The sequence below is a fragment of the Motacilla alba genome, chromosome 2 (assembly GCF_015832195.1).
Source record: "Motacilla alba alba isolate MOTALB_02 chromosome 2, Motacilla_alba_V1.0_pri, whole genome shotgun sequence".
Lineage (NCBI taxonomy): Eukaryota > Metazoa > Chordata > Aves > Passeriformes > Motacillidae > Motacilla > Motacilla alba.
Genome location: NC_052017.1, coordinates 139848368 through 139863986, shown reverse-complemented (window position 1 = coordinate 139863986; position 15619 = coordinate 139848368). Strand labels below are relative to the sequence as shown.

At 46.0% G+C, this 15619-nt stretch overlaps 1 protein-coding gene and 1 non-coding gene across 3 annotated transcripts; one reads left to right on the top strand and one right to left on the bottom strand.

Annotated features, from left to right (window-relative positions):
- Positions 1–2998: 2998 nt before the first annotated feature.
- FAM83A (family with sequence similarity 83 member A) lies at positions 2999–14195 on the bottom strand. 2 transcript variants are annotated; one of them, XM_038129993.1, is made up of 6 exons: positions 13763–14195; positions 13620–13661; positions 12925–13534; positions 10018–10185; positions 8632–8756; positions 2999–3942 (listed from the first exon to the last, which is right to left on the bottom strand). In XM_038129993.1, the coding sequence occupies exons 3-6, from the start codon at positions 13498–13500 to the stop codon at positions 3402–3404; spliced, it is 1410 nt and encodes a 469-aa protein (XP_037985921.1). In that variant the 5' UTR covers positions 13501–13534; positions 13620–13661; positions 13763–14195; the 3' UTR covers positions 2999–3401. The 2 variants fall into 2 exon arrangements, with proteins under 2 accessions (XP_037985921.1, XP_037985920.1); XM_038129992.1 differs by having other exon boundaries at positions 13620–14195.
- A 1230-nt stretch (positions 14196–15425) lies between these two features.
- Positions 15426–15498, top strand: TRNAM-CAU. Its single transcript has one exon. It is a non-coding gene; the product is annotated as a tRNA-Met (tRNA).
- The last annotated feature ends 121 nt before the right edge of the window (positions 15499–15619 follow it).

The window sequence follows — 15619 nt, the reverse complement described above, 5'->3', positions numbered from 1 at the left end:
TGCCTCCAGTGTGAGCAGCAATTGTCGGTGGGATCCGGTGGGAGTTGTGTGTCCGGACACCAGGATGCACATTCCAAACCACCTAAATGGGCAGCACTTGCTCACAGGACACCAGCTGAAAGACCTGCAGGGCTAGTTCTGGCTGGGGAAGGGACACAGGGACACTTTGGAAAACCCTAGTCAAGCCCAGCCTATTCATCCAGCTTAGTGCCAGGGTGTGAATGCTGGAGCAGCTTTGGGTTCCTGGTGCCCTGCAAAACCTCCTGTCCTGGTGCATGACAGTCCCTTGGGCAGTGGCACTTGCCTGCTCTCTGCTCCCCGTGGTGAGGACACGCACAGAGCCAGCCCTGACAGGAGCGTCCTCATGGCTGTCACCACCAGCGGTGCTCTGACATGGCAGAGCTGCCCTCCAGAAAGCCCTGGGGCTTTTCCTAGGCTCTGCACGGGCCCACCTGGGGACTTAACTGACCTCCAGAGTGCTCTGAGGCCTCACCGGGGCTTTGCTGGGACCCATTGGAGGCCCCTGCTGCTCTCCACAGGTCTTCCCACTCTAAAAAAGTCTAAACATCCCCAAAAAATCACTTTTAATTAGAAATTCACTTCTGTAGATAATCTGGAGGTTGGTATAGGCTACATTTATTGAAGCTTTTTAGCCCCAACTAGATCACCTTCCTTCAAAACAGGACAAACAGGACAAAACAGGAGGGCAGCAGGGGAATCCAATGGGCCTCAGCAAAGCCCAGAGGAGATCCTGAGTCACTCCCCGCAGGAGAGTGACCAAAGCAGAGGGGCAGAATCCCCTCCCTGGCCCTGCTGCCCATGGGGCTTTGGATGCTGTCCAGGCCACGTTTGGCCTTCTGGGCTGTGTGTACACAGTGACAGCTCATGTCCAATAAACCATCCAGTATTCCCAGCTTCTTCTCTGGGCTGCTCTCAATCCGTTCATCCCCTTCTTTGCACAGGTACTGTGGATTGCCCAAGCCCAGGTGCAGGACCTTGCACTTGGCCTTGTTGAACTTCATGGGGAGCCTGTCCAGCTCCCTCTGGACAACATCCCTTCCCTCAAGTGACTCACCTGCAGCACTCAGCTTGCTGTCATCCTCAGGCTTGAGGAGGGTGCACAGTGTGGTAGCTGAGTTATCAGAGCCCTTCCCTCGCTGCAGATGGACAGGGCAGGTCAGCACCTGCCATGGCCTTCCTGACAGTTTCTGCAGCTGCCTATTTATCACTAAGTTGAGGGGGCCTGTTAAGATTTTTAGCATAACTCACTGCTGACATTGTAAATGGACTGTTTTCCACCAAAACTGAAATATCATTCCCTCGATGTTCAAGTTCAGATGTTGTCTGAACCAACACAAGCTGTTTTCCTGACACAGCTGAAATTAATCCACAGTGATCCTTCTGGATTATTAGCTTGACCCTCACCTACTTTTCATTAGCTATGCTCTCCAAAACTTTTTTTTGTGGGCAAACTGTCTTGCCCCACAGAGGTGAAAAGAGCTCCTTCATGGACTGCACAGGTCATAACCTGAGGAAATCAAGGTCTACAAACTTCTACCCACATCCCCCTCTGTACCGCCCCAGCTGGGCCACAACAGGATCAGTGAAATGAACCACATTTAGAAAGAAAATCTTAATTAGTCTCTTTGGACACCTTAATTCTGTTCCTGTTGATTTCTTCTTCTTTCTGTTTCTTCTTCATCTGGGCTTTGGCTGCATGGGACTTATTCAGCTTTTGAAAGAGAATAAAATAAGGTGTACAGGGCAATAGAATATGAAGAAAAAACTATTCTCTTTTATTTGACTGGTTGCTATATTCAGATAATTAAGTAGAATTATCATAGGCATGAAAATCAAATTTCCCTTCTCCCTGAGGAATCCAAAAAATGTTGCTATGTACAGAATTTACAATTATATGCAATAGGTGATTATTATTATGGACTCCAAAATTTGGTATTACTGGTTAAAACACCCATACCATCCACAAAGCAGGATGTGTCCATCCTTTGGATCTTTCATAATGTTCCTTTCATAATGTTCTTTAAACTTTATAGGTATGCTTCCAGAATGATTGCTCTTCCAAGGATGAAAAACCTTCTTCACCTGCATACAGTTATCATCATCCACAGTCTACATAACTGAATTGTATTCCTTTTTGAGCAGGTGAGAAGTCAGGGTAAACAGGCCAGAAGTGCAAATGTGTTTAGGGTTCTGTTTTCTGTTGGAGGAATATGAAAAATGATACAAAGCAGGCATGGAACAAAAAAAAGCTACTGATAAATCAACAGCTGTAAGGCATCTTGGTAACTTTGGATGGAAATCCTTTGTTTCATGAATTTTCTTACTTTTGCTTACAGAAGCTTCCTTAGTTTTCATTAATTATTTGGCAGAAAGTTTTTCTGGTTTGGTTCAAGCTGCTGAACCTCTGTAACTCCCTTTGTAACTCCAGTCCATGGAGACTACAGACACCCAGTTTTCTAATTTAAAAATTAGAAGCCACAAAGAACTCAGCGGTATCTCTAACTTCACCTTCCATCAGATGACCACAGAAAGGATTTCACAGATCCATGTGCAATTAAAAGAATTGGAACTCAGTCCTGGTGTGTTACTAATAGGACTTTGCTTCTTTAACTCAGCTTCATCTTCCAGTCTGAACCTTCAGAGCTGCTCTGCATAAGGAAAGTTGCCCTGAGCTGGTAGGATTGGAGGTTTGTAACCAGGTGTGCTGGGACACACCCGTGTTGCTGATGAATGGAACTGAACGTGGGGTGAATGTGTCTTCCACAAATGGAACTGTCAGTCTCAGTCCATGTCAAGGGTACCAGGCCCCTTCCTAAGAATCCTTGGGAACAGCCATCCTTGCCGTGCAGCTCAAGCAGAGAGAGCGCTATGTGCTATGGCAGGACCTGTGCTTCCCTGCCAGCCCAAAGACAGTCCCCCATAAATCAAGATTAAAGTCTGATGAGAACACAAAGATATCCTGCTGCTGCCAGCTTTGTATGCCACAGAAATAGCAGCCTTCAGTCTCCTTATTCAAGTGCACAAAATGCATAGTAGTAAAACTGTGCATTACCCCCTTTCAGTTGCCTGGACATAAGAAACAGTTACTGTCCTTCTGGTACACAAATATGCCGCCAGGGGCAGGTGACAGGCAGCAGCAGTGTTGCACTGTGAGCAGCACTATTCAGATGTGTTCTTCCTGGGATCCTGATGCACCTGAGGTTCACACATTAGCAGCCTCAGCTTTTCAATCAGGGAAATGAAGCATCCATAAGCAACAAAACAAGAGGCTTGAAATCATCCTCATTTGTATTATACAGAATTTCAATATTCATCAGTACACAAGTGATTGCTAAACAGGTCCTCGCTACATTTACTTGGATTTCCAAACAAGGTGGTTATTATGCAAACAGGTTAGCTTTGTGGAGGCATCTCCAGGATGAGCTTAACCCTGTCCTGTTCGGTTCCTCTTGCCTGAGCCTTATAGGTCTGTAAATGTTCAGGTTGTTATAGGGAACTGGGGAGTTTTCGGCCATGTAGTGTGGCTGATAGTAGTTAGGCTGGATGGCCTTCTGTGGAGGCGGGGGAGTGAATGAGACATAGCTGTGGAAGGAATTGACTCGGTGGAGAGGCGACTGGGGGCTGAAGTTGCTGTTGAACATGAGAGCTCCTGGGGTCTGCTTGCCCTGGTGGGGGCTCCCAGCTGAGAGGCTGCTGAAGTCGGACAGGGTGTTGGCGCTTCCCTCGTCGCTGTAGGGGAGGCTGCGCGGGGCCCAGCTCCGGCTGAACAGGAAGGGGAGGCTGCGCGGCGGGGTCTTGGGGCCCCGCACGGGCTTGGACAGCGCGTACAGGTGCCGGAACTCCTCGTCAAAGAGCTCCACAACCTGGCCCGTGAACTTGGAGAGGAGGTTGCGGTGAACCTGGCCACACAGCCACGTGAAGCTGGAAGAAGAGACAAGGTAAGGGTTAGAGTTAATGCCGGCCATCGGGAACTGCAGATCCCCCGCAGGGGTGATGCGATAGGCAAATGTGTTTTACTGCTGAAGCTTCTTGTCTAAACACAGGATGAAGATGGTGTCGGAGTTGAATTTCAGGTCAGTTCACATCAGTGCTCTTTAACTTGGATCAATCTTTGTTATTGCAGCTGCCTCTAAAACCTTCAAGAAACCTTGCCACGTTATGCAACCTGCTGAAGGGAGTGGTGATCCAGATCCACTGCACGGATAAATGTCAGATACAAATGTCAGATACAAGACACCCAAGGTATGGGTGTCTGCTCCAGGGAAAGGAGTTTAGACCCCTCTTTTGGGGATCTCTCTTCCATTCACTATGCTTAAATTAAGATCTTGCCACATCTTATCTGCACACACATAAATTGTACCTTGTACCTTGCAGCATGCCATTCCACTTGGTAACTCTCAGCCACTCCAACTGACATCAAAAAGACTAGGAAAAAAGAACCATCCTTTGTTTCCATTTTTCCATAATCTTTCTGCATTGGTCAAGAGAAACACTTAAAAACCCCAACCTTCCTGTCACGTCCCATACCACAAAGCAATCCGCCACACCTGACAAATGCTTGGTTTCTTCACTACAGTGAAAATGAAATTACAAATATTTCCTACAGCATTTCCAAAAATAAATGTAATACTTTGCTATAAAGTAAGGGAGAAACACCACAATAGTTTTAATTCTGGTAGTTCAGAGACACACCTTAGGATAACCCACAGCTTTTGAATTATTTTTCTTTTATGTGCTTCCCTAATCCACTCAGCAAACATAAATTTGTGCTTTTATAAAACCACAAGCCAGCTTGATTGTGTTGTGCAGGCTGCCGTGTCTGAGCAGCAGCAGCACCAATAAAATGAGCATAGTTGAGAGAATGAAATGTAATTACTCCCTGAACTGACCAGGGCTTGAGCTGTGCAGCAGAGGATACAGAGCAGCGGTGGATTTGAGCCTGAGATTATTTTGTGTTGGCAAAACTCTGTCATGGTTATTCCAGCGTGACTTTATTAGCTACGCTGGATTTGCACAAGGGCTGCTGAGAGCCAGATTTGGCTGTAGGTGTGTGCGCTTAAAATCTTGTCATGTTTTGATAAAACTCCTGTGAAGCTCAGTGGGACTGACAGCCTGAGCTGATACTGAGGCAGTAAGACAGACAATTTACATCTGCTTGTCCAGAGCATTCCTAAAGAGGGTTGGGTTTGAGGTATACAGTGATTTTATACTGTTGCTTCAGGAGCAGGGGGAGGAGTGAAGAAATCAGTAGTTCAATGCCACTGGGCACCCATACAATTCATACTGTACATTTTATGATTGGACATGAAAACACAAAGTAAGTTACAAAATTCAGGTAGTTCTCATCCACTGTGTTCAGATCATTCTAAATATGGATGAAACCTTGGGAGCCAAGGTAAAGAGCAAGCTAACTCACTACTGGGTGTGTAACATCTGCTGTGCCAGCTCAACATTGCCTTTATTCATTGAGCAGTGCCCTCTAAACCTTTGCATGTCCTTCATCTAACTGTTAAACACACAATAGGTCAGGAATAAATTAAAAAATGCATACAATTTTTCTAGGATATCTATATTGAAGGTTGCAAGCTCATGAAAGGGCTGAGGTCTAAAGTATCATGTTTGTAGTTTATATGCTAGAGATAGACCTAGTCTATAAAAGAAAATTTAGACAGAAATAAAAATCAATTACACTTGTAAATGGCTGTTAAAAGCCTAACAGAATCAGAGGAAAAAAACTATTCTGCCCAATTTTGATAATTTACTCCCATATGTATCTTCCTGGAGTACCTGACAGACAGATACTAGTTTGTGGGTCATTGATTTTACCTGTAACCCTTGTAAACAGAGAAAGATGAAATGAATAGCCCAGAGATTCTTCAAGAACCAGTGGCAAATGGGTCAGCTCAAAGTTACAAGGTAAGATCTCTGTGATTATAGACAAACGCTTGTGGACTTGTTGTGTAGTGAGTCACAGCAATTTACAGTCTGTGTACTTTGCTGGAGAACAAAACAGAACTTGGCATAAAAGACTTAACAGGTTTTCATTGGCTTAATTCTGAGAGAAAATGCATTGTTTAGGGTTTAGGCCTTGTTTTGCTCCTTAGTTTACAATTCTGAGTGCTCTTTTGAGACAGGCTCAGAGAAGTCTGTTATTGTCACCACCTACCCAGAGGGATCACTTTTCTCCCAGTTTTTTTTGGGTGAGGAGAAAGCACAAAGAAATGATGCCTGGCTTGGGGCCAACACTGTATCATACATTCAGTCACAGACAGATACTGCTCAGCCATCTTTCCAGGGCTTTGTCCTATGTCCTCTTACATACCCTCTCATTTATGATGTTCTCAATCAAATCCCACCTCTCCTGTTCAGCATGGGACTTGTTTTAGAATGGGTGTGCTCTGCACTCTGGAGCTGCAGTTCAGTGGGGATGTTCTCATCCCTGTGTTCGCAGTGCTGCAGAGCGTGCAGCACAACGCCCACGGAATCTGAAACGGAAGGAAGGACGGGCTGGGGTTTTCAGCTGGGCTCAGGTTTGGGTTACTCTAGATGTTAGTGTTGGCTGCTGGTGGATAACCTGTGTGGGAGGAACCTGCCCCACCTGAAGTGATGCTCCTGGCAAAGCATGTCCATGTGAGCTGTTAGATGCTGACTCTGAAGAGGCCAGTGGCTTTCAGAGTGGCAGCCAGGGAGATACTCAGCTGCCCCTGGGGGTCAAGGTCTGTGCTTTCTGCTGTTCCCATTTTGACTTCTTTAGGAATGCTGAGCTCATGCACTATCTAATTTCAAAGTCATTAAAAAAATGGAATAACAGTTACCATAGGATGAGGTAGAGTGACACAGAGACAGCAAAAAGAAATACTGCATTCTCACCCGTCACCACAGACACTGGCAATAGAAACTGAGAGCATGTCCTGAAGGGCTATTTTATTTCCTCAGCCTGTTCCCCCCACCACTATTACAACTATCATGCAGAGCTCAGCATTCAGGGAAATCTGGTGTTGTATTTTAAAACCTTTGAATCAGTTTTAAGATCTACTCCAATGTGATTTCCACCATATGCACTGCAGAAAAGTTTGAGTCTGTTTCACTCAAGAGCATTCTTGTTTATACCTGAAGAGGTTGGTGGATAAGATTTAGGCATAACAAAAATCTTTCAGGTTAATAAAGTGAGAGCTAGCAAGAAATGCCACATACTGGTAGCCAGTTATAACGCATGTGAATTGCAAACTGGTGTTGAACGTGTTGAAGTTATATAATTTCTTATAGTTTTAAATACATTTGTTCCTCGCCACCCTCTCTGCGTGCTAGATATGGAATTACATAGTTTGACAAGGTCAGACAGACTTGAGATTAGAAGATGTTCAAGAGCAGTACAGAAAGACAGAAGTGACTGCACAGGGCTTCAGGTGTTTTTAATGTTTTTGGTATTGAAAGAGAAGCCAAAAGGAAGCTTCTTGGTCAAAGAAAATAGATCTTGTTTTGTCCTTCTCCCACACATCCTTCACTTTTTCTCTATACAACTCTTGTTGGATTTTAATACATCTTTGACCAGGGATTAAAAAACATTCAAAATAACAAGAAAACAAAAGAACAGTCAATAAACCCCAACCCTGAGCGTCCACTGAGTTTTGTCTGGTGGTTCATTTGGAAATGGAATGACAAGTGGGTGCCTGTGTTAGTGTACATCTGAGCTCCTGCAGCCCATCCCCACAAATTCACTTTTTCCTTCGTTCCTGTAGTTCTGTAAACTTCCTGATGGCACAGTTTTATCAGACCAGAGGCATTTACGCTTCCAAATCATAAACTGGGACTAAGAAAAATAATAGCATCCTTTAAATTAAATAATCACCTCTTGTATTTTTGTACCTGGGTTTCTAGGATACACTTGGTCATTTGTGAAACATATCTATGTAGCCATGATGCTCAGAAACTTCACTTATTTGATGCAAGCTCAGTCTCCTGAAATTCCCTGACCAGAGGATCTTACTTAAAAATCCAGTAGTTGAGATGCTATATCCACTACCTGAAACATTTACAGCAGCACAAACAAAACAAACAAACAAAGAGAGAAGATTTTTAAAAAGGGAAAAAACAAAGGTACAGCAGTTATGTAGATATATACTGCCTACCTGTTAATGAAACACATGGAGAAACAGTAAGTCTCTGAAGTATTTCTGTTTTACCTTTAATCACCTAAATTTGTCATATGAAGAACAAATCCTCAGATAAGCTGAGTGACATATGCTACATTAAAGGATCCCGAGGGAGACAGAAATGTATCATGTCTCATGATCACAACACTTGAGAACCCTAACAATGAGGAAAGCATAATATTAAGCTGTACACATTTCTAGCTTTGCCCCAAGGCTGTACTGGCAAAGTTGTTTACATTAGTTTCTGAACATTTAAATTAAAACCCATACTCCATAAAGAACTAAGAGCGGCTTTAAAGCAAGGTAAGTAGATTTTTGAAAAATGGCACATATTTGAAGACATGAGGTGTTTTTTGTTAAACAAAAGCTTCTTACCTTACAAAAATTTCCATGGTACTTTTCTTGGGAAGAAGTATTAAAAATCATAAAAGAGATGAAGTGCAATGGCTTATCTCACCTGTAAGATCCAGAGAGCACATATCTCCAGTCAGAGATAAGAAATTTTTCTTGAATTTTTCCTGAAAATTTCCTGCCTGATTTGGCACAGTAAACTTCTCCAGTAACACTGCGGACTGAAATATTCTGTAAATAAAAATAAAATTTAGTGAATTACATGTCTTTTTAATTAAAAATCAGACAGTGAGGGCCCTTTTCCTCCACTGCCTTTAGCTCTTCAATGCCCCAAAGTCAAATTTCTTTATGGACTCCCTGATGCGATATTTGAAGGTTTCTGTCCAGTAGAAACCTAGCCAAGGTCTCTCACTTGCCAGGGATTACTTGTTTCACTGGGGATATAAACCTGCGAGGAAGCTCATGCAGGTAGAGCTGAGCTGTGTGACAGTAACTGACCCTACCCCAGCCAAAAGGAGCACGGATGTGTCCATAGCTGGGAGCAGCCTGTTGCCTTCCACTGACACCCCAGGCACAATCTGCTGTAGCTGTATACTCCTTTGATTTACATTGCCTGTGCCATGACCCAGCAGGGCAAAACCTCTGCTCCTCCAGTCCATCTGGGCCTGCAAGGACACACGTGCAAGGACACACTCTCCTTAGGAGCGAGGGTTTACAGGCATGCAAACACTTATGAACATGCATTATTAATTTCAGCTTCTTTATACATTTGGGATGGAATTCAACTGTTGAAAACCAGGTGTCTGGTGTATGTGTAAGATGCCCTCAGGTCTCCTGTGTGCCCACAGCTGCCATTCCAGAGGTCTGTGGCCTCTGCAGTATCACCCATCCCCAGGGAGATGCCACAGGAGCTCTACAGCATCTCAAGCAACAATGAAAATAATCCCTAGGAGGGGTTCTTTTAAAGCCAGCTCCTTCTGACAGAGATGAAGGCAGATTAAACCAACTGCCACCTAAATTTGAGAGCTTTTAACGTATTTTATCAGAAATGTGTTAAAATTTTAAAAGAGCTTTAACACATTTTATCAGAAGCCACCCAGTGCAACCAAGCTATGGCTATGCCAAAGAGTTTTGTGCACCTTCTCCCTGTGGCTGCCAGACCACAGCAGCTGCAAAGCTATTAAACAGAAGCAACTCTAATGCCTATGTTAGATAACTCTACCAGGGAACTCTAAGTCCTGTTTTAAGACTTCAGGGCCAAGATTACTTTCATCTGGGGACCTAATGGAAATGCCTTACCTTTCTATATTATCCATGGGAAAACACAGGCACCTTCAAAGAGGAATTGGGTGTGCTAACACTACCCCAGGAAATCTCTTGCACCCTTTTAATTAGAAGGTGGATTGACCCTAGCATAACCATGCTTCTAGCCCAGAGTGCCTGCAGTTAGGCAGACAGCTCTCAGCCTAAGAGCTTCACAGAGCCACAGTACCTTGAAGAGATCCTCAGAAATCTGCAACTTGTCGCACATCTCCGAGAAAAGATCTACACTGCTGTGATCGAGCAGCAGGTAGACAAAGACCATGCGCTTGTTGGCTGCCTCCAGGAGGTCACAGAGAATCTCGGTGTCTGTGAACACATCCATCACAATGGCTAAGACCTTCAGAAAAAGAGCAGAGGCATTAGCAGAGTCAATTTACATAACTAAAGGTTGCTATGAGGACACTGATGTAGTTTATTTGTTTAAAAAATATTCCAGTAAACACAAATATTTAGTTATATGTGGATGTTTTTTCTGGTTTTCTCTCTACAAGTGCCTGAATCATTAAACTGATCAAACATATTGCCTCATTGTTTTATTGCTCATATAAAGCCAGTATAGCACACAACATATGACAAGATGACACATGAATTTCTAGGTGAGATTTCAGCCTAGGAAATATATTGAAATGCTTATCAGAGAATGATAAGGATGTGGCTAAATAAAAGGCCATAGCCCTTTCCACAAGGCTCACTAGGTGTCATAAGCCACACACATTCAGCAAGAATCCCTGGATGATGCTTTCTCTTTTATGATTTACACCTGGACAGCCCTGGCTTTAAAAAGCCTCACCCTGTTGTTGTTGGTGGGATGATAGACTCCAACAGCTCCATATTTTTTAAAACACTGATTTATAAACTAACAGTTAGGATTGCATCACACATCCATGCTCCCCAATTCACAACTGGCAGAATACTATGCACAGCCTGCAGCCAGCGTGGATCAAGAGAACTGTAAATGTGACATAAAACCAGTTCCATACTAGAAAGTGCTGGCCTTGCCTGATGTCTGCTGTTGCCCATGGAAAGGGTCAATTCAGCCCAGCTATTACCTGCCTTGTCTTCAGGAGGTGCTTGTTTCTCCACTGACTGGAGAGGGGACCTTTGATAACTGTGCTCATGGGATATCACTGTTAATCAAAACAAACTTCATAGCAACTCTGTGGATCTCTCTTACTGATTGCTTCCAGCTTGCTCTGAATTTTCCTCCAAAGCCTGTGCCCACACCCAAAAGCAAGCTTATTCCCCTTGCCACCATGAGGATATCCTTCAAGACCATGCACATCCTGTGCAGCCATTGTCCTCTTCAGGCTGCCAAACTATTTGTGGTGCAGTGAGGATCCCACACCTTCCTCCTGCTGCCAAAGCCTGGTGCTTCAGAAGGAGCTTTGCCATGGCTAGGTAAGCACAATTATGTCAAATATGTCACATCCACACTTCCTATTAATGTCCCGGCTCCAGACTATTCTCTCTGGTACTGGTCTTTACCACCTGTTCCAAATTTATATTTCTGCATCTGACTTTACTCTCTTACTTGCAGTACTCCTCATTTCTTTTGCCCAAGTTTCATTTTGTGATTTGCACCAATTCACAAATGTGTTAAAATTGTAGCATCCCTTCCTAATCCTTTGCAGTTTGAGATAATCCATAAACACAGTCTTTATTCTGTTATTTAATTTTGTAATGCATATATCAAATACTAGATTATCCAGGATGGACCCTTATCAGATGATAACTAATAACTGGTGCCATTTGAAAACTGTGCTCAAAAAGCAGTTCACAAATGTATACTGTTAGTGTCGCTTCAGCACGCTCTCGTAATGTAAATTAGATTATTAAGAAAGTCATGTGAACCATGGGTTTATATGACATTTCCCAATTTTTCTCCTACAAGTTTTCTCTTCTTGGGACAGAAAGTTGGTCTGGGTTGATATTTTACCTGATGCCTATCGTATTATTCCAGAGATATTTCTTCTGTTTCTGCATCTTTCTGATGCCTCCAACTTCAAAGGACTGATCTATAATTCCTCTGGTGTGGTAAGCACTTGTAGGCTTTGAGAGAGCAGTTGCCAACGGGGATCCTTCTGCCCTGCCATTACACTCTGTGTTATCAGGGCCAGCACCTGCCCTTGCAGGGGAATAACAAAGTGGAGGGAATCCAGAGGGCTCTGAAGTCTGTGCTGGGCAGCACTACTGCAACCTGGCTTGGCTCCTGACCATTCCTGGATGAAACTGCTGCTGCTCTTTTGAATTTGTATAAGGGCAAAACTCCTGGATGATGGTAAACAAACCCCTGAAGTATCTTTTTTTTTTTTTTCAGGAAAAAAAGAGAGCTGCTAGAACACACATGACATCAATTTTCTGTCCCATCTCCAGCTGCTCATTTCCTGGTTTCCCAGAGTGTGGGCAGCCTGGCTTTGGCTTGTGGCTAGCACCTTTGTGGCCTCCACCACCTGTATGTAGTCAGAGGCATCTGCACCTTTCCCACACGCCAAGTTACGCCACAGAATCTCTGTAAGGAGCCCACATGACATTTTAACTGATACAGGCAACATATTAGGGATGAAAGGTCTATTTTCTGGATAATTTCCTTCCTCTGGGGATGGCTGCTGACATACCAGACATATTTGGCTTTCTTTGGCCTCCCCTTCACCACATCTTTCACAAATCCTCTTGAACAATTCCTAATGGCTGAGAGCTCACTTAGGCTCAATTCTCATTAATGGTGCAGTGGTGTGAACAGATAAAACCATCCTGCTGGGATGGGGGTACACGAGAAGAGACAGAGCCAAGCTGCCCCTTCGGCAGCACATTTAATCCACTGGGTGAATGGGAGGTTACAAGAGAGAAGAGGGAATGCTTTTTTTTAAGCCACCAACATAAAAAAATCTTGGTGTGAGTTAGAAAAAAAAAGTAAAGCACTGCTTGTGTTGTACAACAAGCTCTTCATAAGGGACTTTCTAGAGCAAAGCTACACTGCAATGCACAGGGCTGCCTTGGACTGAACACCATGTTCACCTGAGTTTGTAAGAGCAAGAAACAACCGAATGCAGAGGGAACGACAATTCTCTCCTCATACCTGAGTGGTCTTGTGGATGTACCGGCGTATGATGTCTCTAATGTTGCTGTTCTTCTCTGTTTGGAAATACACAGTGGCCGTGGATTTTTCCTTTAAATAGGGCTTGTCTGCAGTAATCCATGTGTGGAGCAGAGCGGGCTCACTGCTGTCAGAAATGGTGGGGAAGTAGGTCCCCGAAGGCAGTGAGCCGGCGTCGTTCTGCTTTGGCGCGGCTGCCCCGTCGGCACCTGGGGACTCCTGTGCATAATAAGACTCCCGGGCGTTATCCTTGATGTACTGAGCTTCCACCGAGGAGAGGAAATCCACCTCACCCTCTCTGCTTAGAGTTTCGAGGTAGGAGTCTGTCCCACCATCCAAGAAGGCGTCGGTGGCCAATCTTATGCTTTCGTTGTGGCTGAAGTCCACTTTTGTCAACATCGGGGACTGGTTCTTGATATCCTCCAGCCTCTTCCTTATCTTGCCCATATGTCTGGGGTGGTTCATGGCTCTTTGTCGCAGCAGCCGATCTGCCGGGCAGGCACCATGCATATGCGTGCCACAGGCAGTGCAATCGTCCTTCTTGTTTGAGGACTGCATTCTGGCATGAAATCGCCTCGGCTGAACGAATTAACTATGAATAAAAATAAAGAGATCTTATTACCACAGGCAAATTCACACTCCCTGAATTTGTCTGTACAATTATCTTCAAAACGAACCTGAAGCTTGCTTCTCAGGTGCTGGTGTACTCCGGCAACAATCTGTTTCCAGATGGGACACAAATGCAAAGCTGATTAGATTGCTTATCTGAGAGGCCCCCACCTCAGCCCCAGGGCGTACGAAGAATTCGAGTCAAATTTACCACGGCCGTCGGATTCGATTGTATTTCCCTTCCTGTCGCATCCTGTGAAATATGAGTGAGGAAAGCACTCAAGCAAAAGCAGGTAGGCTCCCAAGCATCATTGCACAATCTTCAAAACAGCTTGAGGCTTCTCTGTCTTCCCATAGTATTCGTTAGGGAGAAAAAACAGCTCTGATGGTGAACAGGAACAGAGAGAGCAGCCATGTCCATGGCTTCGGAACAGCAAAAAGGGTCATGGGCTCTGTTCTGCACCTACATGCTGCCAGGCAGGCTTAAAAATAGATGTGAACTTCGTCACTGTGCCCCGTCCGGAGTATGTTGCTATTACCATAGACGATTCACTCACTTATTTCTTTAAAGCTTTGTGACTACGCCATCCTATTAAAAGAAAAATACCCCTTCCCAAACATCCTGAATATTACGTGGAGGGAGGGTTGTGAGCTGGCCTCAAAGCATCAGAAATACAAACACTCATCACTTGATTGTGCACATTTAAGGCTTTTTTTTTTTTTTTTTTTTTTGTGGGGGTGGTTTGTTTTGGGTTTTTTTTCTTCTTTTTTTTTTTTTTTTTTTTTTTTTTTCTCCTCCCCAGGTTGCAGCTTCTGGAGTCACGTTGCCCCCGTGGCAGCTCTCTGCTGTGTCATTAGGTGGAAGGAGGCGCGGGTTGCAGCGGGGTGACGGGCCAGAGCCCGGGGGCAGCCGGGCCGGTCTGGCCGAGGAGAGGCGGGGCGGGAGCTGCCCGGGGTGCCCGTAGCTGTGTGCGTGCCTGGCTGCAGCGCCACGTGTGACACACTTCCCTCCGCGGCTGGCTGCCCCAGCCCCGCAGCCCCGTGTCCGTGCCACGGTGTGCCGCGGCTCCAGAGGGACGCGGGATCGAGGGGATGTCCCCGCCTGGGCTCCTGTGAGGCTGCTGAGGCCGTGGGTGGGCAAGGAGAGGGTCCCGCCCTGGGCTCGGGGACACGGGTGTCTTCAGGGACAGTTCTTCAGGGCAGCTTCACAGATTCTGGGGCTACGTCAGGTGTCCTATGGGGTGGGGGGGGGGAAAAAAAATCACACCTAAAGTTGAGACAAAGATGTATGAAATGGCTCGGATATTAATGCTGGAACGACCACGTGGGGCCGAGGAGGGGCGGTGGCGGGGCCGTGCTGAGCTTCTGGGGTGATTTTAAAAACTACCCCGACCCTCCCTCCGCCCCCAACATCCGCCCGCAGCTGCCAGACGCGGCCTAAAGTCACTAATTATCTCCTGACCTGTTCTGCGCAATTAGGCCGAAAATGATGCCATCTAATTACCCTGACATGCAGGACTGTGCCCTGCCAACGCCGATCGGGGCCAGGGACGGCCCTCCCCTCCTCGGCCAGGATCTCTCATGGTCACCCCGGTGTCCCTCAGGGTCACCCTGGTCCCCACATGGGCACGGCGGGGCTCCTCACAGCTTATACTGTGGAGCCTCACACTGTCACCCGAGCGAAGCCCCGCTGTCACGGTGCGGTCCCACAAGATCACTGGGAGCCCCGCACGGCCAGCACCGGACCCGCCCGGTGGGAGCGGTGTGCGCGGAGGAGGGGCCGGGCCGGGCCGGGCCGTGTCCTCCCGTGGCCCCGGCGGGGAGCGAGGCCGCCGCTAGGAGTCAGGCCTGTCACGGAGCAGTATTAACCAGCCGCCTCGTTAGCGCAGTAGGTAGCGCGTCAGTCTCATAATCTGAAGGTCGTGAGTTCGATCCTCACACGGGGCAAAGGCGGGCAGCACTTTTGCTCTCGGCCGCCTTCCCTACGCTTTTAGCAGCGACAAACCCGCCCGGCGCCGCGCTCCGAGCCGCCCGCTGGCTCCCCAGCCGTGCTCGTGATGTCCGAAGC

What these genes read in the sequence shown, in the direction of transcription:
- FAM83A (XM_038129992.1), bottom strand. Translation starts at nt 13,500, where the DNA reads ATGCAGTCCTCAAACAAGAAGGACGATTGCACTGCCTGTGGCACGCAT. An exon ending in ACATCCACAAGACCACTCAG is followed by an intron (nt 10,186 to 12,924) that starts GTATGAGGAGAG and finishes CTTTTTCTGAAG; the next exon opens with GTCTTAGCCATTGTGATGGA. An exon ending in TTTCTGAGGATCTCTTCAAG is followed by an intron (nt 8,757 to 10,017) that starts GTACTGTGGCTC and finishes TTTTATTTACAG; the next exon opens with AATATTTCAGTCCGCAGTGT.